Below are 26,430 nucleotides of genomic sequence, written 5' to 3'. Positions count from 1 at the left end.
GAACAGTGGGAGCAGATTCTTTGTTAACTGAAAATTGAATTGGATAACAGTTTATGAGACTAAAAAACACACACATTGCCTACCTTTAGGAAAAACAAGGGAATGGGGCTAATTGGATTACTTAAAGAGTCAGCACACACATACACACAACTCAACAAATAGGTTTGCCTTAATAATGATCACAGCCCCAAGTATCTTAACCAACAAAGTGAAAAGGGAAGAAATTAAACCAAGGAAGTGAAAGGGTTCAAATAGTGGACCCAAAATATTCGTCCAAATCTTAAGAGGGTGGCGCAGCGGTAGAGTTGTTGCCTTACGACGCCGGAGACCCGGGTTCGATCCCGACCATAGGTCGGTACGGAGTTTGTACGTTCTCCCCATGACCTGCGTGGGTTTTCTCCGAGATCTTCTGTTTCCTCCCACACTCCGAAGACGTACAGGTCTGTAGGTTAAATGGCTTGGGAAAAGTGTAAAAATTGTCCCGAGCGTGTGTGGGATAGTATTAGTGTGCGGGGTGATCCGGAATCGGTGAGCCGAAGGGCCTGTTTCCGCGCTGTATCTCTGAACAAAATTAGTGTGGGATATTTAATTGCTGTTGCAGTGACCTTGCCTGTTCATATCCTTTGGATGAGTTGATGACAGTACCAAGCTGGTGTAAATGTTCTCAAGTTGCAAGGTTGTAGGAGGCTAATTATTAATGTGTCACCTGCCAATGATGGAAACCTATCCTGAATAATGACGAGGTCTGTTAATTGACTGGAAACATGGCGTTACTCTTTTCTGCCAGACTGTTTATACTGTGCTTATTTAAAATAAAATTACAGAATTATGGTCAGAAGTAAAAAGATTTTGGCCCAGAGTGGATGAGCTTGTGTGATTGAGTATTTGTGCTTCAGAAAGAGCTGCTTGTTTTATTGGCCATTGGGGGATGGTTCTCTTCAGTCTGAAGTAGACTTTAGACTTTGGACATGCAGATGCTGGTTCATTAGACGCAGCAGCAGAATTAGACCATTCGGCCCATCGAGTCTGCTCTGATCGTAATACACAAAAGGGCACAAAGCGCCGGAGTAACTCAGCAGGTCAGGGCAACATCTGGAGAACGTGGGTCGGTGACGCTTTGGGGTCGAGACCCTCTTTCAGACCTTTAACTCTGTTTAAAAGTTTCAATAAGATCAAGGAATGTGAGCGTGAAGCTAGACGGACACAACTAGTGGTGAATTCGCCCAGTAACAGAGGTTTCAGCAACAATGAAAGCAGACTCCGGAGATGGAAGTCTGCCCTCTTCAAAAGCCAACACCATTGGCCCAGAGAAGGGCCTGGAGATGAATTCATTCGCAGTATCTCCCCAGGACTAGGTTGATCACGTTTTGTCAACTGCAAGGAAAGCCAAATTGCTGCAGATGCCGACAATCTGAAATGAAACGGAAAACATAAATAGCAGGTCAGGCAGCAACTCTGGTGAGTGAAACAAAGCAAATGTCTCATGTCAATGACCCTTCATTGAGTTCTGATGAAGGATGCTTTAAATAATCCAAGGCAGGCTACATCATCCGATCTGATAAATAATTTACAGTTTAGAGCGGCGCAGTGGTAGAGTTGCTGCCTTACAGCGCCAGAAACCCGGGTTCGATCCCGACTACGGGTGATGTCTGTACGGAGTTTTGCACGTTCTCCCCGTGACCCGCGTGGGTTTTCTCGGGGTGCTCCGGTTTCCTCCCACAAAGACTTGCAGGTTTGGAGGTTAATTGGCTTTGGTAAAATTGTCCCTAGTTTGTAGGGTCGAGCTAGTGTACAGGGACCCATGGTTGGCACAGACACGGTGGGCCGAAGGGCCTGTTTCCGTGCTGCATCTCTCAACTAAACTAAAATCTAAACAAAACAGCAAAACATGTATATTTTCATGTTTAGTGCCATTGGTGAATTTTGCAAATTTGCCCGCAATGTATAGTCAATAGGTGCAGGAGAAGGCCATTCGGCCCTACTAGCCAGCACCACCATTCAATGTGATCATGGCTGATCATCCTCAATCAGTACCCCGTTCCTGCCTTCTCCCCATACCCCCTGACTCCGCTATCCTTAAGAGCTCTATCTAGCTCTCTCGTGAATGCATTCAGATAATTGGCCTCCACTGCCTTCTGAGGCAGAGAATTCCACCTGAGGCAGAGAATTTAAGCCTATATCTCTTGTTTCCCTTTCCCCTCACTGTCAGTCTGAAGGAGGGTTCGACCTGAAACGTCACCTATCCCTTCTCTCCAGAGATGCTGCCTGACCCGCTGAGTTACTCCAGCATTTTGTGTCTATCGTCGGTTCAAACCAGCATCTGGAGTTCCTTCCTACACGTATAGTCAATTTAATCTCGCCAAACTGTTTTTGTTAGACGTAGCTTGGTAATGTTATTCATGGAAACTTCCATTTATAAAGCACCTGTAATCTAAAATACCCAAAGCATTTCAAAAGAGGGATTACCTAAAAAAATAATAATACTTGACGTGGAGCCAGATTAAGTGAATTTAGGGCAGATCACCGGAAAAACAAGTCAGGAGTGAGAGAGAAAAGCAGGGAGATTTACGGAGGGAATTCCAAATTTAGGATCGAGGAAGCTGAAGGAACAATTGGTAATGCTGGAATGGAGGAAATAGAGAATGTGCAAGTGGGTTGGATTTGGAAGGCAGCAGAGATTATGGAGCAGGTTACAGAGTGGGAGAAGGTCGCTGAGCAAGGGAGGGGCCAGTGTTATGGGAAGATTTGAAAACAATGAGATTTTAAAACGCGGCCATCAGTAAAGGCTGGTGTGGAATGAACTCTGTAACCTGCTCCATAATCTCTGCTGCCTTCCAAATCCAATCCACTTGCACACTCTCCATTTCTTCCATTCCAGCATTAGCAATTGTTCCTTCAGCTTCCTCGGTCCTAAATTTGGAATTCCCTCCGTAAATCTCCCTGTCTCACTTCTGACTTGTTTTTCTGGTGATCTGCCCTAAATTCACTTAATCTGGCTCCACGTCAAGTATATATTTTTTAGGTAATCCCTCTTTTGAAATGCTTTGGGTATTTTAGATTACAGGTGCTTTATAAATGGAGGTTTCCATGAATAATATTACAGTGGACAATATATTTGCAGTGGACAAATTTGATCGGATTTGGCGAATGGGCAGCAGAGCTTGAGGGAGCTGAACCATGGAAGGTCGACTGACAAGCTTTGGACTGGAGGAGACCCGTCTGAAGAAGGGTCTCGACCCGAAACGTCACCCATTCCTTCCATCCAGAGATGCTGCCTGTCCCGCTGAGTTTAGTTTAGTTTAGAGATACAGCGCGGAAACAGGCCCTTTCGCCCACCAGTCCGCGCCGACCAGCAATCCCCACACATTAGCACTACCCAGCACACAACAGGGCCAAATTAAAATTATACCAAACCAATTAACCTACAAAACCTGCACGTCTTTGGAGTGTGGGAGGAACCCGAAGATCTCCGAGGAAAAACCCACGCAGGTCACGGGGAAGAACGTACAAACACCGAACAGACAACACCCGTAGTCGGGATCGAACCCGGGTCTCCTTCTGTAAGACATGAACTCTATCGCTGCACCACCAAAGTATTCTCCCTGTGAATACAGCGACCCTGGGATTCTGAATATCATTTCCAATTATGCATTGAAGTCCTTTGGTCGACATTTAACGTTCAATATTCTGATTTAATGTGCAACTGGAACCACATTAGTGTGTAAGTGTTAGTGTTTATGTATATTGCTTTTGAACCAGTAGTTTATACTTCCAATAATTCAAATGAATACATATATATAGCATATAGCACGTTATTTGTGGTTTTAATAGTGATATATACTACTATATAAACACAGATAACTTGAGTAATATATATGTATAGTACAAGTACTTTGTGTTTGTATAATATATATATATAATATGCTTTGTGTAATATATACTTCTGTGTATATATACTTTGTGATATATATATATATATATATATATATATATATAACTATTAAAACACAAAGTACTTGTGTTCTACATTTATACACTATATATATAACACACATGCATACAGATGTATACAAATATGTAGGAAAGAACTGCAGATGCTGATTTAAATCGAAGATAGACACAGAATGCTGGAGTAACTCAGCGGGACAGGCAACATCTCTGGAGAGAAGGAATGGGTAACGTTTCGGGTCGAGACCTTTCTTCATCAGTCTGAACCTTCTTGATCTGTCTGAAGAATGGCCTCGACCCGAAAAGTCACCCATTCCTTCTCTCCAGAGATGCTGCCTGTCCCGCTGAGTTACTCCAGCATTTTGTGTCTAACTTCGATTTAAAGCAGCATCTGCAGTTCCTTCTTACACATGCATGTAAATATATATATATATATACATGTGTAATAACTTGTTTTGGAAAAAAAGAAAATACGGGTTGAAGAAGCCAGATTGCAACCTGATATGGTCTCAGACAGAGAGTTAGCAATTTGGCGGAGACTCAATACAAGCGACATTTATGATCCACTCAAGCATGCAGGAACAAGATGCATGTTCCTGGTGAGTTCCCAACCACAGCGAACACAAGTGCCGCCGTGCCTGCATTCCCCATGAAGGCTGCAGTGATTTATCGCGACACCCATGGGCTAAGATCTTGCCAAACTTGTTCTAACACTTTAAAGAAATAACCAACAGTTTGTTCAGAGAGAGAGAGACAGAGAGAGAGAGAGAGAGAGAGAGAGAGAGAGAGAGAGAGAGAGAGAGAGAGAGAGAGAGAGAGAGAGAGAGAGAGAGAGAGAGAGAGAGAGAGAACAGAGAGAGAGAGAGTGTGTCAGTCTCTTTAAGGGGACGCTGTTGGAGAATGGAAATGTCAGGGTGTTGCGTTTGGTGCAGAAGCAGGAGGGAGCTGTTGGCACGTTGTTAGTGAGTGTTGCTCGGCATTGACTAAGTGTGTGTGTGAGAGAGAGAGAGAGAGAGAGAGAGAGAGAGGGAGGGAGCGAATAGACCCGACTACTCCCAGCGCTGCAGGTAGACAGCGAGAAGGCGGCCGTGATGATCTGTACTGAGACCAAGCGTGCAATGGGAGAGAAGGTGCGGTGAGGAGAGGAGAGGAGGGGGGAGAGTCGCAGATTCCGATTCAATAAGGAGGCAAGTACAGTCGCTCATCCGCCCCGCGACAGTGCAGGCGGGCAGAGCAAAGTGTGGCGTTTGCAACAAGGCTTATGAAGACTTATGAAACGTCCAAGTACTCCGGCTGACGGTGTGTGAGCGGGCGGGTCCGTTCTGGGTGGATCAAGACCCGGGGGAGATTCAAGTTTGCAGGAAAACAGCGGGCTCCACACTCGCCCCGGCTGACAACCCTCTCCTCTCCTGAGGTCTCCGTCTCCGCCCCTTGGTTCTCCAGGACCCCAGTCCCCTTTGCCAAGCGCTGGCACCAACAGCCAGGCGAGATAGAGGAGGTTGGTGCAGGGAGCGCCCGCAGATGTGGCTTCCAACCGAAGACAGACACTGAAAGCTGGAGTGACCCAGCGGGTCGGGCAGCATCCCTGGAGGGAAGGTGTAGGTGATGTTTCGGGTGGAGACCCTTCTTCAGACGGTGGATTAGGACGCGGCTGAGGGGCTACTACTGCGAGAGGCAGAGTTGGGAGGGTCTTGGCGATGACCCCGGTGATGCTTGGACTATCTTCCACTTGCCACCGGTCCACGGGCAGATTGTTACAGTGCCTTTAACCGCGCCTCGGAGTGGAGAGGGGCGCACTGCCAATGTCGCCTTGATCGCTGGAGAGAAGGTTGAACGTTTCTCTTGTCCCTTTCCTCCCATCCCACCCCCTCCCCTCCTTCTCTGAGTGCAGACCCCAGGATGCGGCGCTGGGCGCTGGCTCTTTGCCTCCTCCGGGTTATCTCGGCCACCCCTCGCCTGGAGAAGCCGAGGAGCTCCAGCGGCAGCGGGCAGAGGCGACCGGTGGACAACCCGGGGCACCTGCGATCCACCGGGACCTCTGGAGAGGACTCCTCTTCCCTCGCCCACCTCCCCGGGCACCGCAACTACTCGGCTCGCACCGACTGGGGTCCCAGGCACCAGTGGAACCTGCCAGAGAACCATGTGCCGCTGGAGGTCCCAGCTCAGGAGGTCCCAGCTCAGGAGGTCCCAGCTCAGGAGGTCCCAGCTCAGGAGGTCCCAGCTCAGGAGGTCCCAGCTCAGGACATCCAGCGAGGATCTCCAAAGAAAAGCATCTCCGTGCACCGCGTCTCCAGTGGAAGGGTCGAGCCAGGACGACCCACCTTGGTGGAAAGCAGCACCGTTGCAATTGCCCCCAAGGGCACCAGTCCGAGGTCCAAGCGGGGGACGGACGGGATTAAAAGCGGCGGGCAAACTAGGGGCAAGGGTCGGCAGAACCTGCAAGGTCACAACTCCTCGAGGTTCTCCAGCGAGGTGCGAGGTTGGCCGGAGTCGTCGGGGCTTCTTCTCAACGGGTCGCTGGATGGCCCCAACGTCTACACCGCCAGGGCCCGGGGTCCCACCAACACCTCCTTCCACCTGACCTTGCAGGAGCCTCCAGCCTTGCTCCAGCTCCAAGCGCCGGCCAAGAGACGCCGGCTGAAGAACCCTTTCTACCCGGTGACCGAGGACTCGTACGGAGCCTACGCCGTCATGTGTCTCTCCATTGTCATCTTCGTGATCGGCATCATGGCCAACCTGTCCATCATGTGCATCGTTTGCCACAACTATTACATGAGGAGTATCTCCAACTCTCTGTTGGCCAACTTGGCGTTCTGGGACTTCCTGGTCATCTTTTTCTGTCTGCCTCTGGTTATATTTCACGAGCTGACCAAAAAGTGGCTTCTTGGAGATTTTACATGCAAGGTGATCCCTTATCTGGAGGTGAGGAGAAAACCCCTTTCCAGCATTTTATACTTATTTTTGGGACTAGCTGCCCCACCCCACACTTCCAAAGTAGAGCCATAGAGAAATTCCGTGCAGAAACAGTGCATCTTTGACAAAGATGTTGCCAGGGTTTGAGGGCCTGAGCTAAAGGGAGAGTTTGGGCAGGCTGGGACTTTATCCCTTGGAGCACAGGAGACTGAGGGGGTGATCTTATAAGGGGGTATAAAATTGTGAGGGGGAATGATAGGCTGAACGCACAGAACCAAGGTATTTATTCACAAAATGCTGGAGTAACTCAGCGGGTCAGGCAGCATCTCAGGAGAGAAGGAATGGGCGACGTTTCGGGTCGAGACCCTTCTTCAGACCGATGCACAAGAGTCTTTTACCCAGAGCAGTGGAATCAGGAAACAGAGGACAGAGGTTTAAGGTGTGAGGGGAAAGATTTAATAGGAACCCGAAGCACATCATTTTTTCACACAGTGAGTTGTGGGTGTATGGAACAAGCTGCCAGAGGAGGTAGTTGAGACAAGTACTATAACAATGTTTAAAATACACCTGGACAGTTCAAGTTCAAGTTCAAAAACACTTTATTTGTCCCCGTGGGGCAATTTACAAAGTAGTACAAAAACTATTGGGGGGGGGGGGGGTAACAGGGTGAGCAGCAGAACAAGGGTGATTGGGAGTTGAGGAGCTGAACAGCCTTGGGGACAAAGATTGCCCTTCTCCTCTGGTACATGGATAGAAAAGGTTTAGAGGTCGCTGCCCACTTTGTGCAACAGAGTGGCACAGGGGTGGTCGAGTTCATAAGTTCTAGGAGCAGAATTAGGCCACTCGGCCCATCGCACCTCTCCCCCTTTGAATCATGGCTTGGTCCATCTTTCCCTCACCATTCTCCATCCTCTATCTACCATCCTCCAGCATTCTCCCACTAACCATGGGGTTAGTGCAGTGAGGCGCACGGTGAGAGTTGCTGTCTCGCAGCGTCTAAGACCCCGGTTCGATGCCGGCCTCGGGTGCTAACCCTTATCCGTGTGTGGACTTTCCACGCTCTACCTTGTCCACGTGAGTTTCCTCCCGCGTTTTCCCGGTTTCCTCTCACACCATCCCAAAGACGTAAAAGCTTTGTGAGTTAATTGACTGCTGTAAATTGTCCCCAGTGTGTGAGACAGAACTAGTGTGAGCGGGTGGTCGCTGATCGGCATGGACTACTGTGCCTCCTGGCGTGTAAATGTACATTTATAGGCATATGGATGCCCCCTGGTCCGAATGTGTTTGCTGTTTTAAATCATCCATAAAGATAGTAATGGGCGGGTTAATGAACCAACGTATTGAGCCTCCCACAACACGTGCATAGAAAACCAAAAGCTCTTACCTCTTAGCAAAAGCACCTGGAAAACCCAAAGCCAACCCCACAGGGTTAATAAAAAGGAACTGCAGATGCTGGTTTATATCTAAGATAGACCACAAAAAAAAGTGCTGGAGTAACTCAGCGGGTCAGGCAGCACCTCTGGAGACAATGGATGGATGGGTGGCGTTTCGGGCCGGGACCCTTCTTCAGACTGTAGTGAGGAGAATGGGGATAACTGGAAGAAGTCGAGGAACAAACAAGACAAAGCGGGGCCTGAGACAGGTGAGCCGGAGACAGGTGAGCCGGAGACAGGTGAGCCGGAGACAGGTGAGCCGGAGACAGGTGAGCCGGAGACAGGTGAGCCGGAGACAGGTGAGCCGGAGACAGGTGAGCCCGGGCACAGGTGAGCCGGAGACAGGTGAGCCGGAGACAGGTGAGCTCGGGCAAGGAGGTTCCCCGATGGGCTGACTGTCGGTTAGAGACGGGTGTGAACCCAAGAGGGATACATCGTTGTGACCTGTGGAACTAGTTTAGTTTAGATGAGTTTGTTGTCATGCCCAACGAGGTACAGTGAAAAGCTTTTTTTGTTGCATGCTATATAGTCACTCGGCGTAAAGGGGGAGAGGGAGAGAGGGGACAGAGGTGTTTGTGGAAGTCACCTCAATCGGAGAATTCAACGTTTATCCATATGATGAATGAATGAATTCTCCAATTTCAGGTAAGTTCTACAAACACCTCCCCTCCCCTCCCCTCCCCTCTCCCTCCCCTCTTCACACCCTTCCCCTTTCTCCACTAACAGTCGGCTATCCAGATGGAAGATAGACACAAAATGCTGGAGTAACTCAGCGGGACAGGCAGCATCTCTGGAGAGGAGGAATGGGCGACGTTTCGGGTCGAGACCCTTGATTGGTCTTATTTTTTTCTTCCCTTCCAATGTTTTCCCCCCACTCTCCCGATTACAATCCGTCTGAAGAAGAGTCCCGACCCGAAAGGTCACCAATCTACTTTCTCCAGAGATGCTGCCTGGCCCCCTGAGTTACTCCAGCATTCTTGCCCATTTTGAAGAGGGTTCTATTGAGCACTGGTGTTTTTTTTTACCAAATAGCATGATTAATCTGCTCTGAACATACAATGTCATTTAATTGGCGTGGATCAGAGTCCATTGACTGCACCAATATTTTAATGTGTCAGCTACATCGCCAAATTATAGGAAAGATGTCGACAAAATGGAGAGGGTACAGAGGAGATTTACTAGAATGTTGCCTGGGTTTCAGCACTTAAGCTACAGAGAGAGGTTGAACAGGTTGGGTCTTTATTCTTTGGAGCGTAGAAGGTTGAGGGGGGACTTGATAGAGGTTTTTTAAATTTTGAGAGGGACGGACAGAGTTGACGTGGGTAGGCTTTTCCCTTTGAGAGTGGGGAAGATTCCAACAAGGGGACATAGCTTCAGAATTGAGGGACAAAAGTTTAGGGGTAACATGAGGGGTAACTTCTTTACTCAGAGGGTGGTGGCTGTATGGAATGGGCTTCCGGTGGAAGTGGTGGAGGCTGGCTCGATTTTATTATTTAAGAGTAAATTGGATAGGTATATGGATAAGGGGATTAGAGGGTTATGGTCTGAGTGCAGGTAGATGAGACTAGGTCAGGGAGAGTGGTCGGCGTGGACTGGAAGGGCCGAACGGGCCTGTTTCCGTGCTGTAGTTGTTATATGGTTATATGGTTATATGGTTACATTAAAGCAACTCTGAAATGTCATTAGAAACAGAGCAGGCGTGTTAGAGTGGCTCCATCACAATCCTATTTTGGGCGGCATGGTGGTGCGGAGGTTGAGTTGCTGCCTCACAGCGCCAGAGACCCGAGTTTGATCCCAACTACGGGCGCTGTCTGTACGGAGTTTGTACGTCCTCCCTGTGACCGCATGGGTTTTCTCCGGTTGCCCCGGTTGCCTCCCACACTCCAAAGATGAGCAGGTTTGTAGGTCAATTGGCTTCTGTAAATTGTCCCCAGTGTGGAGGATAGGACGAGTGTATGGGTGGGTGATCGCTGGTCGGCGCGGACTTGGTGGGCCGATGGGCCTGTACTTCTAAAAAAAACGTGACTGTAAGATTACATTTGGTATAAGAAAATAACTGCAGATGCTGGTACAAATCGAAGGTATTTATTCACAAAATGCTGGAGTAACTCAGCAGGTCAGGCAGCATCTCAGGAGAGAAGGAATGGGTCTGACGAAGGGTCTCGACCCGAAACGTCACCCATTCCTTCTCTCCTGAGATGCTGCCTGACCTGCTGAGTTACTCCAGCATTTTGTGAATAAATAAGATTACATTTGACACAGTGCAAATACCTTGAACATATGTTTGAATCATGACCAATAAATAGTGTCACACAGCAAGAAAACAGGCCTTTCAAACCACTAAATCAGCTGTCAAGCCTAAATCAGCCCTTTGTCTAAATCAGCTGTCTAAATCAACTATCAAGCACCCATTTGCATTGACCCTACATTAATCTAATTGTATTAGTAGATAGGGCTGGGACTTGTTCCCCTGCTGAATCTCTCTAAACAAGAGAACAGTATAGGGCAGGAATGGGTTCTTCTGCCAAGACCAACTCTTATCTGCCTGCACATGATCCACACCCCTCCATTCCCTGCATTTCCATATGCCTATCCAAAAGTGTCCGAAGTTCATAAATTCTAAGAGCGCAGCTAGGACATTCGGCCCATCAAGTCTACTCCGCCATTCAGTCATGGCTGATCTATCTTTCCCTCTCAACGCCATTCTCCTGCCTTCTCCTCATAACCCTTGACACCCGTACTATGGGATGGCAGGACTTTTAAATGAAGAAAGACTGGATAGACTCGGCTTGTACTCGCTGGAATTTAGAAGATTGATGGGGATCTTATAGAAACTTACAAAATTCATAAGGGGTTGGACAGGCTAGATGCAGGAAGATTGGTCCCGATGTTGGGGAAGTCCAGAACAAGGGGTCACAGTTTAAGGATAAGAGGGAAGTCTTTTAGGACCGAGATGAGAACGTTTTTTTTCACACAGAGAGTGGTGAATCTGTGGAATTCTCTGCCACAGAAGGTAGTTGAGGCCAGTTCATTGGCTACATTTAAGAGGGAGTTAGATGTGGCCCTTGTGGCTAAAGGGATCAGGGGGTATGGAGAGAAGGCAGGTACGGGATACTGAGTTGGATGATCAGCCATGATCATATTGAATGGCGGTGCAGGCTCGAAGGGCCGAATGGCCTACTCCTGCACCTATTTTCTATGTTTCTATGTTTCTAATCAAGAATCTGTCAATCTCCGCCTTAAAAATATCCATTGACTTGGCCTTCGCAACTGTCTGTGGCAATGAATTCCACAGATTTATCACCCTCTGACTAAATAAATTCCTCATCATCCCCTTTCTAAAGATACGTCCTTTAACTCTGAGGCTGTGGCCTCTGGTCGTTGACTCTCCCACTCATGGAAACATCCTCTCTGCGTTCACTCTATCCAGGCCTTTCACTATTGAGTAAGTTTCAATGAGGCCCTCCCCCCACCTCATCGTCCTAAACTCTATTCCCCTTTATACCATCAATTTCCCCCAGAGTCTACCATGTATCTACACAGTGGATACAGAGTGCAGTGTTCAACCAACGTACAAATCCACACATCTTTGGGGTGTGGGAGGAAACCGGAACACCCAGGGGAAACCTGTATACTCACAGGGAGAACATGCAAACTCCACACAGTCAGCACCAGCGGTCAGTGGTGAACTTGGGGCTTAGGAGCTGTGAGGTGGCAGGATCTACTGGTTGGATCTATTGGCAGGATCTACTGGTTGGATCTATTGGCAGGAATTGAGTGCCACGGTATGGGTAATGAAAATCTTCCCTCTTTCTCACAAGTTCTGACAAGGGTTTTCGACCTGAAGAGTTAACTGTTTTAATTGATACAGATGCCAGCCTGGCTTGCTCAGTGTTTCCAGCATTTTCTCTTAATTAGTTTAGTTTTGAGATACAGCATGCAAGCAGGCTATTCGGCCCACCTGGACCATCGATCACCCGTGCACACTAGCGTCATAGAGTCTTACAGCATGGAAACTGGCCCTTCGGCCCATCTTGCCCACACCGGCCAACACGTCCCTTCTGCATTAGTCTCGTCTGCCTGCGTTTGGCCCATATCCCCTGTAAACCTTTCCTATCCATGTTCCTGTCCAAATGTTTCACTAGTTCTGTGTTATCCCACTTTCTCATTCATTCCCTCTAGACAATAGACAATAGACAATAGGTGCAGGAGTAGGCCATTCAGCCCTTCGAGCCAGCACCGCCATTCAATGCGATCATGGCTGATCACTCTCAATCAGTACCCCGTTCCTGCCTTCTCCCCATACCCCCTCACTCCGCTATCCTTAAGAGCTCTATCCAGCTCTCTCTTGAAAGCATCCAACGAACTGGCCTCCACTGCCCTCTGAGGCAGAGAATTCCACACCTTCACCACTCTCTGACTGAAAAAGTTCTTCCTCATCTCCGCTCTACACTGGGGGCAATATTACAGAGGCCAATTAACCTGTAAACCCACATGTATTTGTGAGTGGGAGGAAACCGGAGCACCCATCGAAAACCCACACAGTCACATGGAGAACATGCAATCTCCGGGCATGGATAGCACCAAAGGTTAGGATCGAACCCACGCGTCTAGTGCTGTGAGCAATAACTCAACCAGCTGCACCACTGTGCCACACCTGATATTCTTATGAATACAGATAAACGGAACTAATGCCCAGAAGCAGACAGTCAGAAATCTTTTCTCATGATGGGAATATCAAAGGATAGAGAGCATAGATTAAAAAAAAATGTTATAATTTTTTAAAGCATATGTACAAATAATAATAAACGACAAACTGGTTATAGAATTCTTACATAGCTTCAATTTTTAAATTTTTAAAGAAAAAATAAAGATGAAAAGAGACTGAAAAAAAAGACTATAAACTAATAGAGAGAAAGCAAAGAAAAAAGAGAATTACAAATATAAAGGTTATGGGGATAGATCCGGGAGTTGATGAGTATAGTTGTACATCCAACCCTAAACTCAAGTTTTAACTTTAGTTTTAAATTTTAGTTTTGTGACAAACCCATTTACTTTTTTTTAAATTCAATAAATGGAGACCATATTTTAAAAAATAGATCTGGTTTGTCAATTAAGGTAAACCTTATTTTTTTCCAAATGCAAGGTCTCGGTCATTTCCGTAATCCACATTTTAATTGTGGGGGTTACTGTTTTTTCCCAAAATTTAAGTATTAATTTTTTCGCAGTTATTAAACTGTAGTCAAGAAAGCGCCTCTGACTTAGTGTGAAATTTGTAATGTTTTCTGATAATCCTAAAATTATTAATTTTGGATCTAAGGTGATTTTTAATTTTAAAGGAGATTAGTATAGAAGTTGGGATGTTATGTTGCAGTTATACAAGACATTTGTGATGCCACATTTGGAGTATTGTGTTCAGCTTTGGTCACCCTGCTTTGCGAATTATGTTGTTAAGCTGCAAAGAATGCAGAGAGAATTTGCAAGGGTATTGGCAGGAATTGAGTGCATGAGCTCTCGGGAGAGGTTGGGCAGGCTGGGACTTTATTCCTTGGAGCACAGGAGGTTAAGTGGTGATCTTATAGAGGTGTACAAAATCATCAGGTGAATAACAAGGAAGGAAAAATTTAAGATGAGAGGGGAAAGATTTAATAGGAACCTGAAGTGCAACCTTTTCACACAGTAGGTGGTGGGTGTATGGAACAAGCTGCCAGAAGAGGTGGTTGAGACAGATACTATTACCACATTTAAAAGACATTTGGACAGGTACATGGTAAGGAAAAGTTTAACGGGACATTGGCCAAACGTGGGTAGGTGGGACTAGCGTGGATGGGGCATCTTGGTCGGCATGGGCAAGTTGGGCCGAAGGGCCTGTTTCCGTGCAGGATGACCCTATTTTCGAGTCAAGTGTTTTTCACACAGAGTGTGGTGGGTGCCTGGAACGAGCTGCAAGGGGTAGTGGTGGAGGCAGATATAATAGTGGCATTTAACAGGCTTTTGGACGGGCACATAGTTACGCAGGGAATGGGGGGATATGCACCATGTGCAGACAGAGGAGATTAGTTTAGCTTGGCATTATGTTCGGCATGGACATTGTGGGCCGAAGAGCCTGTTCCTGGTCTGTACTAGTCTGTCTATAGCTGCAGTAAGTGCAGATATGCAAAATCAATCAGTTCTTCAGAGACAAGACAAGTTAATGCCTGTGGAGCGGTTAAATCATTTCTGATGTTTAAACAATGTGGTGCAATATAGCTGGAAAGAACGCAGGTTCATCACGAAGAAGAAGAATATGCTGCCGAAAGTTATTATCTTGTTTCATTCTCAGTTATCTGGGTAAAGGCTTGGCAGAGGAAAGACTGGTTCATGTATCATACCATGAAGATGGATTTCATCTCAGTTAATAATGACCAAATTAATCACTGCCACAGATGTCTGACAGTGAATGAAAAGCAAGAGCAACATTTAGGAGTCTCACCTCTCCGATACGATACGATATGATCGAACTTTATTTATCCCAGGAGGGAAATTGATCTGCCAACAGTCATAAAACACAGAGTTTATTTATTGAAATGCAGATGCATGTGCATACCTGATTGATGTGCGCACTGTTCACACAAGGCAAGCCATCCAAGCAGTGGAAACCAGTCCATGATGATTGATCCTGCCCAATGAATCTTGAAGTAAAATACAACGGAATTAATTACACGTTTTACTGGCAATAATGGCGCTTGGCAGGAGGATTCTAGCCAATTATGGGCTAAATGGGTCGGCATTTTATTGAGTTGGGACAATTAAAAACCTTGAAGTAATCTCATGTCCCTGATGCTCAGCTGTGAAAGTTGAGTACAATATATTGCAACCCTGCATCAGAAAGGGAGTCTTAATGTTTCAATTTCTGTGTAGGATTTATCTTCTATACAAACTGGTACAATTTAATGGTGACTGCTGCCTGTCAACAGACATCCATTAGCGCTTCACGCACAGTATTACTTTCACATCTTGTGTTCTTCGACATGCTGAATTTTCTGTCAAATGCAGTTTTTTTTTAACACTGTCACTTCAAACACAGAGAAGAGATTTGTAATGTATAAAGCATTGCAAGAAAACTCAAATCCCAATATCCCAAAACGTATATCCCAAAACTCAAATCCCAATATCCCAAAACGTATAAGATTATTATCTTATCGAAACGTATAAGATTATTACCTTATCGAAACGTATAACATTATTATGTTATCGAAACGTATAAGATTATTAAGGGGTTGGACACGTCAGAGGCAGGAAACGTGTTCCCAATGTTGGGGGAGTCCAGAACAAGGGGCCACAGTTTAAGAATAAGGGGTAGGCCATTTAGAACTGAGATGAGGAAGAACTTTTTCAGTCAGAGAGTTGTGAATCTGGGGAATTCTCTGCCTCAGAAGGCAGTGGAGGCCAATTCTCTGAATGCATTCAAGAGAGAGCTAGATAGAGCTCTTAAGGATAGCGGAGTCAGGGGGTATGGGGAGAAGGCAGGAATGGGGTACTGGTTGAGAATGATCAACCATGATCACATTGAATGGCGGTGATGGCTCGAAGGGCCGAATGGCCTCCTCCTGCACCTATTGTCTATTGTCTTAACTTTGCCCCTCACACCTTAAAGCTGTGACTTCTAGGCTTTGACATTTCCACCCTGGGAAAAAAGGTTTTGACCATCCACCTTATCTGTGCTTCCAATAATTTTATATTTCTACACACTTCTATCCAGAAGGTATATTCTTCTATCAGGAAATAGTTCTACCAGAACAAACTTGCCCAGTTTACGCATCAAGTTAATTCATGCCACATTGTACTTTTCATGCATTGCGAGGCAGCGCAGCGGTAGAGTTGCTGAAGTTTGTGCGTTCTCCCCGTGACCGCGTGGGTTTCTTCCGAGAACTTCGGTTTCCTCCCACACCCCAAAGACGAACAGGTTTTTTAGGTTAATTGGCTTGGTATAAACGTAGAAATTGTTCCTCGGGTAGGATGGTGTTAGTGTGCGGGGATCGCTGGTCGTTGCGGACTCAGTGGGCTGAAGGGCCTGTTTCTGCACTGTATCTCTGAACTAAACTAACATTTATCTTTGAATCTTGCTAAGCATCTCTGACATTTTCTGCTCTTATTTCAAATTTGCAGACTGTACAGTATTTTGCTTTTCTTTGATCTAGCAAATATGGCTCTGGTTTGCATAACCTGCATGTAATAAAGTATGTAAGCAAGAAGAAAATAGAAAAAACGAGAGTCCGGTCATTATATTTCTCCATATAATAGTCCTCAAATGATGCACACGGGCAAAAACTGGATTAGACAGTCACTGATATAAATTAGCTTGCTAACCGCATGGACACAGGTTTTCTGTTTCTGAGTTCATTAGCCATTGATTACATCGACCAGAATCCCCACCATTTGCCCATCCACACTTCATGCTGCCTCAGAAAAGCAGCCAACATAATCAATGGCTTTTCCCCAATCAAGTCATTCCTTCTCCTCCCTGTTCCAGAAACTTGGAAGCACTTATTCCAGACTGGAACCCCTCTGTTATGAGACTTCTAAATGATCTTCCATAAGAAGGGGTTCTGTCTGATTCTCCAACATACCTCATTGCCTTTTTCTCTCGAACTGTTACGCTACATTGCGGAGAAACTATGTTCTGTGTTCTGGTATCTTTCTGTTCACTTTGCCTGTGTAGTTGTGTTTGGCGCGGTCATATTCTGGTGTAGGAAAGAACTGCGGATGCTGGTTTAAACTGAAGATTGACATACAAAGCTGGAGTAACTGAGCGGGGCAGGCAGCATCTCTGAACAAAAAAGGAATAGGTGACGTTTCGGGTCTGAAAAACTGTCTCGACCCAAAACGTCACATATTCCCTTTTCTCTAGAGATGTTGTCTGACCCGCTGAGTTACTCCAGCATTTTGTGGCTATCTTTGATTTTATTAATGTACGGTATTATCTGCTTTGATTAGATAGCTCGCAAACAAAAGCTTTTCATTATAACTCGGTACAGGTGACAATAATGATCAACCTAAAACTCGTGGAAGTGATTGGACATTAAATCGTAATAAATAAAAAAAGACACAAAGTACTGGAGTAACTCAGCGGGTTGAGCAGCATTGTTGGAGAACATGGATAGGTACCATTTCAGGTCTGACTGAAGAATGGTCCCGACCTGAAACGTTGCCTATCAATGTTTTCCAACAATGCTGCCTGCCCTGCCGAGGTACTCCAGCTACATTTCTACATTCAGAAGCAGAGAGCCCAGCTGTTGTGACGAAGCCCGTTCAAAATCTGATGTCTTAGGTGTCGCGTTGAAGATTGTCGAGAGTGCCTATACTTTAGACTTTAGAGATACAGCGCAGAAACAGGCTCATCGGCCCACCGAGCCCGCACCGACCAACGATCCCCGCACGCTAACACTATTCTACACACACTAGGGACAATTTACAATTTTATCGCAGCCAATTAACTTACAAAACTATACTTCTTTGGAGTGCGGGGGGAAAACGGAGCAACCGGAGAAAACCCACGCGGTCACAGGGAGAACGTACACGCTCCGTACAGACAGCACCCGCAGGCAGGATCGACCCTGGGTCTCTGGTGCTGTAAGGCAGCAACTCTACTGCTGCGCCAATGGAATGTTGGCCTTCATAACAAGAGGAGTTGAGTATAGGAGCAAAGAGGTCCTTCTGCAGTTGTACCGGGCCCTAGTGAGACCGCACCTGGAGTACTGTGTGCAGTTTTGGTCTCCAAATTTGAGGAAGGATATTCTTGCTATTGAGGGCGTGCAGCGTAGGTTTACTAGGTTAATTCCCGGAATGGCGGGACTGTCATATGTTGATAGACTGGAGCGACTAGGCTTGTATACACTGGAATTTAGAAGGATGAGAGGAGATCTTATCGAAACGTATAAGATTATTAAGGGGTTGGACACGTTAGAGGCAGGAAATATGTTCCCAATGTTGGGGGAGTCCAGAACAAGGGGCCACAGTTTAAGAATAAGGGGTAGGCCATTTAGAACTGAGATGAGGAAAAACTTTTTCAGTCATAGTTGCGAATCTGTGGAATTCTCTGCCTCAGAAGGCAGTGGAGGCCAATTCTCTGAATGCATTCAAGAGAGAGCTAGATAGAGCTCTTAAGGATAGCGGAGTCAGGGGGTATGGGGAGAAGGCAGGAACGGGGTACTGATTGAGAATGATCAGCCATGATCACATTGAATGGCGGTGCTGGCTCGAAGGGCCGAATGGCCTCCTCCTGCACCTATTGTCTATTGTCTATTGCTCCACTGTGGGACCAGGCCATGCATTACTTCTTTCAGCAAAAGAGGGAGCGTTTGAAAAGGGGGGTGGTGGTGGATTATTGATAAATGCACCAAAGGTCCGAACGTAAATACCAGCTTCAAAACGTTTGTATCGTAATTGAAGTAACATGATGAAGAGCGCAGTAAAAAAATAATACAAATATTTATGAGGTAAAACATTTTAGTCTCTAATGGTTATTAAAATCACAATCATAAAACAGAGTGTGCGTGAAAATTTTCCAAGCATTAATTTTGTGCATCTGCTTACTATCTGACTCAACTCTTCTTTCAAGCTAGCTCCTATTTTATCATCTTGTACTGTTTAGGACACACTTAATGTTATGGGTTGAGTATGAAGTTGAGAACTTTGTGGACGGCACAGTGGTGCAGCAGTAGAGTTGCTGCTTCACAGCGCCAGAGACCCGGGTTTGATCCCGACTACCAGTATTGCCCGTACGGAGTTTGCACGTTTTCCCTGTGACCACGTGCGTGGGTTTTCTCCGGGTGCTCCGGTTTCCTCCCACATTCCAAAGACGTGCAGGTTTGTAGGTTAATTAGCTTCTGTAAGTTGCTCCTAATGTCCAGGATAGAACTAGTCTCTGGATGATCATTGGTCGGCGTGGACGTGGTGGGCTGAAGGGCCTGTTTCCAGGCTGTCTCTCTAAACCGAACTAAAACTTCCAGTTGCTGATATTGTGGCAGGGAAATGCGTTTCAATGTAAATTACATGCGGCAAGTATATGGCACGGTGGCGCAACGGTAGAGTTGCTGCCTTACAGCACTCTCAGCGCCAGAGACCCGGGTTCGATCCCGACTACAGGTGCTGTCTGTACGGAGCTTGTACGTTCTCCCCGTGACCCGCGTGGGTTTTCTCTGAGATTTTCAGTTTCCTCCCGCACTCCAAAGAAGTACAGGTTTGAAGGTTAATTGACTTGGTATAAAAGTAAATTGTCCCTAGTGTGTGTAGGATAGTGTTAGTGTGCGGGGATCGCTGGACTCAGTGAGCCGAAGGGCCCGTTTCCACACCTGTACTCTAAACTAAACTAAACTAAGCTGGTGTACTGGTGATAGTTGGTCGGCATGGACTCGGTGGGCTGAAGGGCCTGCTTCCAAGCTGTATCTCTAAACTAAACAAACCTAAAACATCCACTCAATGATATTGTGGCTCAAAAATGCGTTTCAATTCAAATTACGTGCGGCAGGTTGTGACTTCCATTTGTAAGGGGAAATCATTACCAACTGAGGCAGGGGTTTAAACTCCCCTAGTCCAGATTGAGGCTCTGGGCAGTTCTTAGAGGTGGTGCATCTAAGCAGAACATCTCCCTCACAGCTCCAGTGACTTGGCTTTAACCCTGACCTCCAGTGCTGTCTGCGTGGAGTTTGCAGGTCCTGCCTGTCGCTGCATAGGTTTCCCCCGGGCGCCCTAGTTTACCCCTACTTCCAAAAACACGTGGGTTGGTAGATTAATTAGCTGTTATCCTGCGCAGCAATCCCCGTACACTAACACGAGGGACAATTTACAGTTTTCCGAAAGCCAATTTGCCTACAAACCTGTACGTCTTTGGAGTGTGGGAGGAAACCGGAGCACCCGGAGAAAACCTACGCGGTCACTGGGAGAGCCAATCATGGCTGATTTATTTTTCCCACTCAAATAGAATGGCACAGTGGTAGAGTTGCTGGCTTACAGCGCCAGAGACCCGGGTTCAATCCTGACTACAGGTGCCGTCTGTACGGAGTTGTGACCACGTGCACGGGTTTTCTCCAGTTGCTTTGATTTTCCCCCACATTCCAAAGACGTACAGGTATTTAGGTTAGTTGGCTTCTGTAAAATGTCCCTCGCGTGTAGGATAGAACGAGTAAGCGGTTGATCGCTGGTTGGCATGAACTCGGTGGGCCGAAGGGCCTGCTTCCACACAGTATCTCTAGACTAAACTAAACTAAACTCCATTCTCTTACCTTCTCCCCGCAACTTTTGACGTCCTTCCTAATCAAGAAATTTGGAGGTTATGCCATTGAATTGTCCTGTCAAGAAATTCTTGACAAGTTGGTGCAATGCATGTTAGGGACACCACAATGACATCAGCAAGGGAATGTTTTAGACAGCAAATACTCTTGTTAAAAAGAATGTTTCAAGTCAATGCTCGTAAAGTCTTAAAGCACAAAATATTCCATGGCTGGGTAAATGTAAAAGTAAAAATTGTCCCTAGTGGGTGTAGGATAGTGTTAATGTGCGGGGATCACTGGGCGGCACGGACTTGGTGGGCCGAAAAGGCCTGTTCCCGGCTGTATATATATGATATGATATATGATAAAATACCACAGCTGAACATGATCTTAAAATGTAGATGTTGTGAAAGAAATAAAGTGAGTTGGAAAGGTGCACTTATTGTCTTTGGATGGATGGCATAGAATGAAGTCTTTGAGAAGGTTGTACAGTGGTTGGACTACACAGATCATATTTGAAGTAGGTTTGCTCTCAGCTTGAAGAATCTTTTTTATTTAATGAGGGTATTGCATTTATGTCAAGGACGATTGTAATCATGTATAGTCCTTTTGCTGACTGGATGGCACGTAACAAAAGTTTTTCACTGTGACAATACTGTGACAAGTGACAATAAACCAAACTAAACTAAAGAAGGGGAAGAAAATTATAAGGCTGTGTGGAAAGATTATTAGATCATGCTTTTAAGGAGCTAGCATGAGTCCTGTGGCACGAATGGCCTACCACTGTTCTGAAAGGCTCAGTTTTGCCTGTGTGAAAGAGCACACTGTTTATCAACAACCGCTGCCTATGTTCCAAGTCAAAGTCCTTGTGCTCCTCAGCCATCAAAGTGATCTGGCCGAGATTAAATGTTTCTTCTCGAGTGCAATAATGTGCGTTGATGTTCAAATAAATGCGATGTCAAGCAAAATAGAACCAAGGAATATCCATTGTGCAAGAAGGAACTGCAGATGCTGTTTTACCATGAAACTAGACACGAATGCTGGAGTAACTCAGCGGGTCAGGCAGCATCTCTGGAGAGAAGGAATAGGTGAGGTTTCTGGTCGAAACCCTTCTTCAGACTCAGGTCTGGACCCAAAATGTCACCTATTCCTTTTCTCCAGAGATGCTGCCTGACCCGCTGAGTTACTCCAGCATTTTGTGTCTATCTCAGGAATATCCATTGTACTGTCTCAGCCATCAATGTGATCTGGCCGAGATTAAACATTTCTCCCCTTTCATTTGTACGGGTGTCAGGGGGTTATGGGGAGAAGGCAGGGGAATGGGGTTGATCAGCCACGATTGAATGGCGGAGTAGACTTGATGGGCCAAATGGGTTAATTCTGCTCATAGAACTTATGAACTTACTATAGTGAGTGTTGATTTTCAAATATTGCTTCATGTAATACCTTCATATGTTCGTATGTATATGCTTTACGTTCATATATCTTCCATATACATTGGAAAGCTAAATAGAACCAGGAGCTTCCATTAAAATGTTAGCATTAGCTGGATGGTGATTTTGTTTGTTGTTAATTGATTTGCAGTATTGTATAAAACAGGAGGCATAACGATACGATACGATAGAACTTTATTTATCCCAGGAGGGAAATTAATCTGCCAACAATACATAGAAAAATAGATGCAGGAGTAGGCCATTCGACCCTTCGAGCCAGCACCAACATTCAATATGATCATGGCTGATCATCTAAAATCAGTACCCCGTTCCTGCTTTCTCCCCATATCCCTTGATTCCGCTAGCCCTAAGAGCTATATCTAACTCTCGCTTGAAAACGAGTGAATTGGCCCCCATTGCATTCTGTGGCAGAGAATTCCACAGATTCACCGGGTGAAAATGTTTTTTTTTATCATTTCAGTCCTAAATCTTTTAGCCTTTTAGGACCGAGATGAGAAAGTTTTTTTTCACACAGAGTGCTGAATCTGTGGAATTCTCTGCCACAGAAGGTAGTTGAGGCCAGTTTATTGGCTATATTTAAGAGGGAGTTAGATGTGGCCCTTGTGGCTAAAGGGATCAGGGGGTATCGAGAGAAAGGCAGGTACGGGATACTGAGTTGGATGATCAGCCATGATCATATTGAATGGCTGAATGGCCTACTCCTGCACCTATTTTCTATGTTTCTATGTTTAAATGGCCTGCCTACCCCTTTATTGTTAGAACGTGACATTAAAGTGTTGTTCTCTTGGTTGCTTCTCTGGCAGGTTGCTTCCCTGGGAGTGACCACCTTCACCCTGTGCGCCCTGTGCATCGACAGGTTCCGGGCGGCCACCAACGTGCAGATGTACTACGAGATGATCGAGAACTGCTCGTCGACGGCGGCCAAGCTGGCCGTGATTTGGGTGGGCGCCCTGCTGCTGGCCCTCCCGGAGATCGCCCTGCGGCAACTGTCCACCGAGGAGGTGGCCTCCTCCTCCTCCCTCACCGTGGACCGCTGCCTGGTGAAGATCTCCCCCCAGCTGCCCGACTCCATCTACGTGCTGGCCCTCACCTACGACGGCGCCAGGATGTGGTGGTACTTCGGCTGCTACTTCTGCCTGCCCACCCTCTTCACCATCGGCAGCTCCGTGGTGACGGCGAGGAAGATCCGGGCGGCGGAGAAGTCGTGCGCCCGGGGGAACAAGCGGCAGATCCAGCTGGAGGGGCAGATGAACTGCACGGTGGTGGCTCTCACCATCCTATACGGCCTCTGCATCATCCCCGAGAACATCTGCAACATCGTGACTGCCTACATGGCCACCGGGGTGTCCCAGCGCACCGTCGACCTCCTGCAGCTCATCAGCCAGTTCCTCTTGTTCTTCAAGTCGTGCGTCACCCCGGTGGTCCTCTTCTGCCTGTGCAAGCCCTTCAGCAGGGCCTTGCTCGACTGCTGCTGCTGCTGCTGCGAGGAGTGCGGCCCAAAGTCGTCCGTAGCGGCCAGCGAGGACAACGACAACGAGTTCACCACCGAGCTGGAGCTGTCGCCCTTCAGCACCATCCGCCGCGAGATGTCCACCTACACCTCGGTGGCCACGCACTGCTGAGCCGCAGCCAGTTGGGCAGGAAGGACGGGCCGGACGGACCAACCTTCAGACTGGTGTCACGGGGAGAGGGAGATACATAGACAAGGAAGTGCGAGGTGTGAAAACAGGACAAAGGGAATGGAGATGAAAGAACATGTAGAATACATCACTGTTATGGAAATGTAGAATAGATCAGTCTGAAGAAAGGTCTCGACCCGAAACGTCACCCATTCCTTCTCTCCAGAGATGCTGCCTGACCTGCTGAGTTACTCCAGCACTCTGTGTCTACCTTCGATTTAAACCAGCATCTGCAGTTCCTTCTTACACATAGATCACTGTTAGCTGGGAGAAGGTAACAACAACGAAAGAGAAAAAAATGTAGTTGGAGACAGTAAGACTGGTCGGAGAACTGGGAAGGGGGAGGGATGGAGGGAGGGGGAAAGCAAGGATACTTGTAGTTAGAGAAGTCAATACCGCTGGGGTGTAAGTCGCCCAAGCAGAATGTGAGGTGCTGTTCCTCCAATTTACGCTGGGCCTCACCCAGCTGAGGAGGCCCAGGTCAGAAAGGTCCGTGCGGGAATGGGAGGGAGAGTTAAAGTGTGTAGCAACCGGGAGATCGGGTGGGTTTATGTGGACTGAGCTCCCCTGACATCAGCCTGACGAAGGGTCTCGACCCAGAACGTCACCCGTTCCTTCTCTCCAGAGATGCTGCCTGTTCCCGCTGAGTTACTCCAGCAGTTTGTGTCTATCTTTATGTGAACCAACCGTCAGGCTGTTTTGTGCTGTACGGTAGCTGCAGCGAGCAGTCAATCATCGACTATCTGGTTTGCAAGAGTTGATGTTGGAAGCCAAGTACACGAGCAGTTCGAGTCCTGACCATCCTCACGTTGACAATACCTGGTCCCTATTTTGTGATGTTGGTTTTGTAATAATCGAGTTGTAAATCAAAAAAACATGATTTTACTTTAATGTTTCTCCATATGGCTCTGTAACCATTTGATTTTTATTTTTAAAGAAGTTTCCTTGCAAATAAACTCCCAAGTTAAAACATTTTTCATTCATTAAGCCCTATTGTTATTACTTGGTCGTACGCGTGTTTTTTGTATGCTTGGCGTGTTTTTTGTATGCTTGTATGAATGGATTTTAAACTGGAAATCTGTGAGCTACTGCAACTTTCTGATTAACGTATTGATCCATTTTGAAAAAGTGATTAGTCATTAATTAATCACTGTCCTGATTAAAATGACTAGTTTGGTTGAAAGATGCAGCGTGGAAACAGGCCCTTCGGCCCACCAGGTCCGTGCCGACCAGCAATTCCCTTACACTAGCACTATCCCACACACACTTACAATTTTTACCAAAGCCAATTAACCTACAAACCTGTACGTCTTTGGAGAGTGGGAGGAAACCAGAGCAACCGGAGAAAACCCACGCGGTCACGGGGAGAACGTACAAACTACGTACAGACGGCACCCGTGGTCAGAATCGAAACCGGGTCTCTGGCGCTGTAAGGCAGCAACTCTACCACTGCACCACTGGCCCTCAACATTCAGAAATCATATTGCACCGTACTTGGTTAAAACACAATACGCAGATATATTTAAATAGATTGACCTTGAGGTGGTCAAAGACTATGGGATTGCTTTGCCCGGGTTGGTCACATCAAGTATCGAGAGCAGATCATCTGGTGCAAGTTTGTGTAAAAGCAATTTACTTGAGGAGTTCACAACAGTGAGATCTGCTGATAGAGTTGTTAGGGAGAAATTGCTTCTGCAAGCAGGAGATCAATAACCAGAGGCCGACTAGTTAAGGTAATTGTCAAAAGAGCCAGGGACCCAGTGGGAACAGACTTTTACATGCCTTGTACAATACAATACAATACAATACAATACAATACAATATATCTTTATTGTCATTGTACAGGGGTACAACGAGATTGGGAATGTGCCTCCCATACGATGCAATAAATTAATTAGCTAATCAGTATAAATTTATACAACCCAGTGAAACAAAATTAGAAACAGTTTTAAAACAGTATAAAGTGCAAGTAGGTCTGTGCTGGTTCACTGTGCGATGTGACCATCCGGCTCAGCAGGACCGGTTCATAGCAGCTATGGCCCTGGGGATGATGCTGTTCCTGAGTCTGGAGGTGCGGGCGTAGAAGGCCTTTTAGCGTCTGCCCGATGGTAGAAGTTCGAACAGACTGTTGCAGGGGTGTGAGGAGTCTTTGTGAATGCTGGTGGCTTTTCTGAGGCATCGTGTGTTGTAGATGCCCTCCAAGGCTGGTAGCTGTGTTCCGATAGTCTTCTGAGCTCTGTGGACTACCCGCTGAAGACTCTCCTCTCTGCCTCCGTGCAGCTGAGGTACCACACAGGGATGCTATGTGTTAGGGTGCTCTCTATGGTGCAGCGGTAGAAGGTCGTTAGCAGCTGTTGGGGTAGACCAGACTTCTTCAGTGTTCTTAGGTAGAACAGTCGTTGCTGTGCCTTCTTGACCAGTGCAGCGGTGTTCGTGGTAAAGTAACATTCAGTGCCTGAAAGACAGAGCAGTGCGCAGCAATTGGAGGAACAGCACCTCATATTTTGCCTGGGCAGCTTGCAGCCCAGCGGTATGAACATTGACTTCTCCAACTTTAGATAGTTCCTCTGTCCCTCTCTTCCCCCCATCCCCCTTCCCAGATCTCCCACTGTCTTCCTGTCTCCACCTATATCCTTCCTTTGTCCCGCCCCCCTGATATCAGTCTGAAGAAGGGTCTCGACCCGAAACGTCGCCCATTCCTTCTCTCCTGAGATGCTGCCTGACCCGCTGAGTTACTCCAGCATTTTGTGAA

The 26,430-nt window shown here is 46.7% G+C and overlaps 1 protein-coding gene across 2 annotated transcripts; it reads left to right on the top strand.

The window, feature by feature from the left end:
• The first annotated feature begins 4,519 nt into the window (after positions 1–4,519).
• Positions 4,520–24,652, top strand: LOC144603554 (prosaposin receptor GPR37-like). Of its 2 annotated transcripts, XM_078416930.1 has the most exons (4): positions 4,520–4,547; positions 5,840–6,132; positions 6,178–6,870; positions 22,803–24,652. In XM_078416930.1, exons 1-4 carry the CDS (start codon positions 4,535–4,537, stop codon positions 23,619–23,621), a joined length of 1,818 nt encoding a protein of 605 aa, XP_078273056.1. In that variant the 5' UTR covers positions 4,520–4,534; the 3' UTR covers positions 23,622–24,652. The 2 variants fall into 2 exon arrangements, with proteins under 2 accessions (XP_078273056.1, XP_078273055.1); XM_078416929.1 differs by having other exon boundaries at positions 5,840–6,870.
• Positions 24,653–26,430: the final 1,778 nt, after the last annotated feature.

Source organism: Rhinoraja longicauda, chromosome 20 (assembly GCF_053455715.1).
Source record: "Rhinoraja longicauda isolate Sanriku21f chromosome 20, sRhiLon1.1, whole genome shotgun sequence".
NCBI lineage: Eukaryota > Metazoa > Chordata > Chondrichthyes > Rajiformes > Arhynchobatidae > Rhinoraja > Rhinoraja longicauda.
The sequence above is the reverse complement of the archived record's forward strand: the minus strand, read 5'-3'. Positions and strand labels throughout refer to the sequence as shown.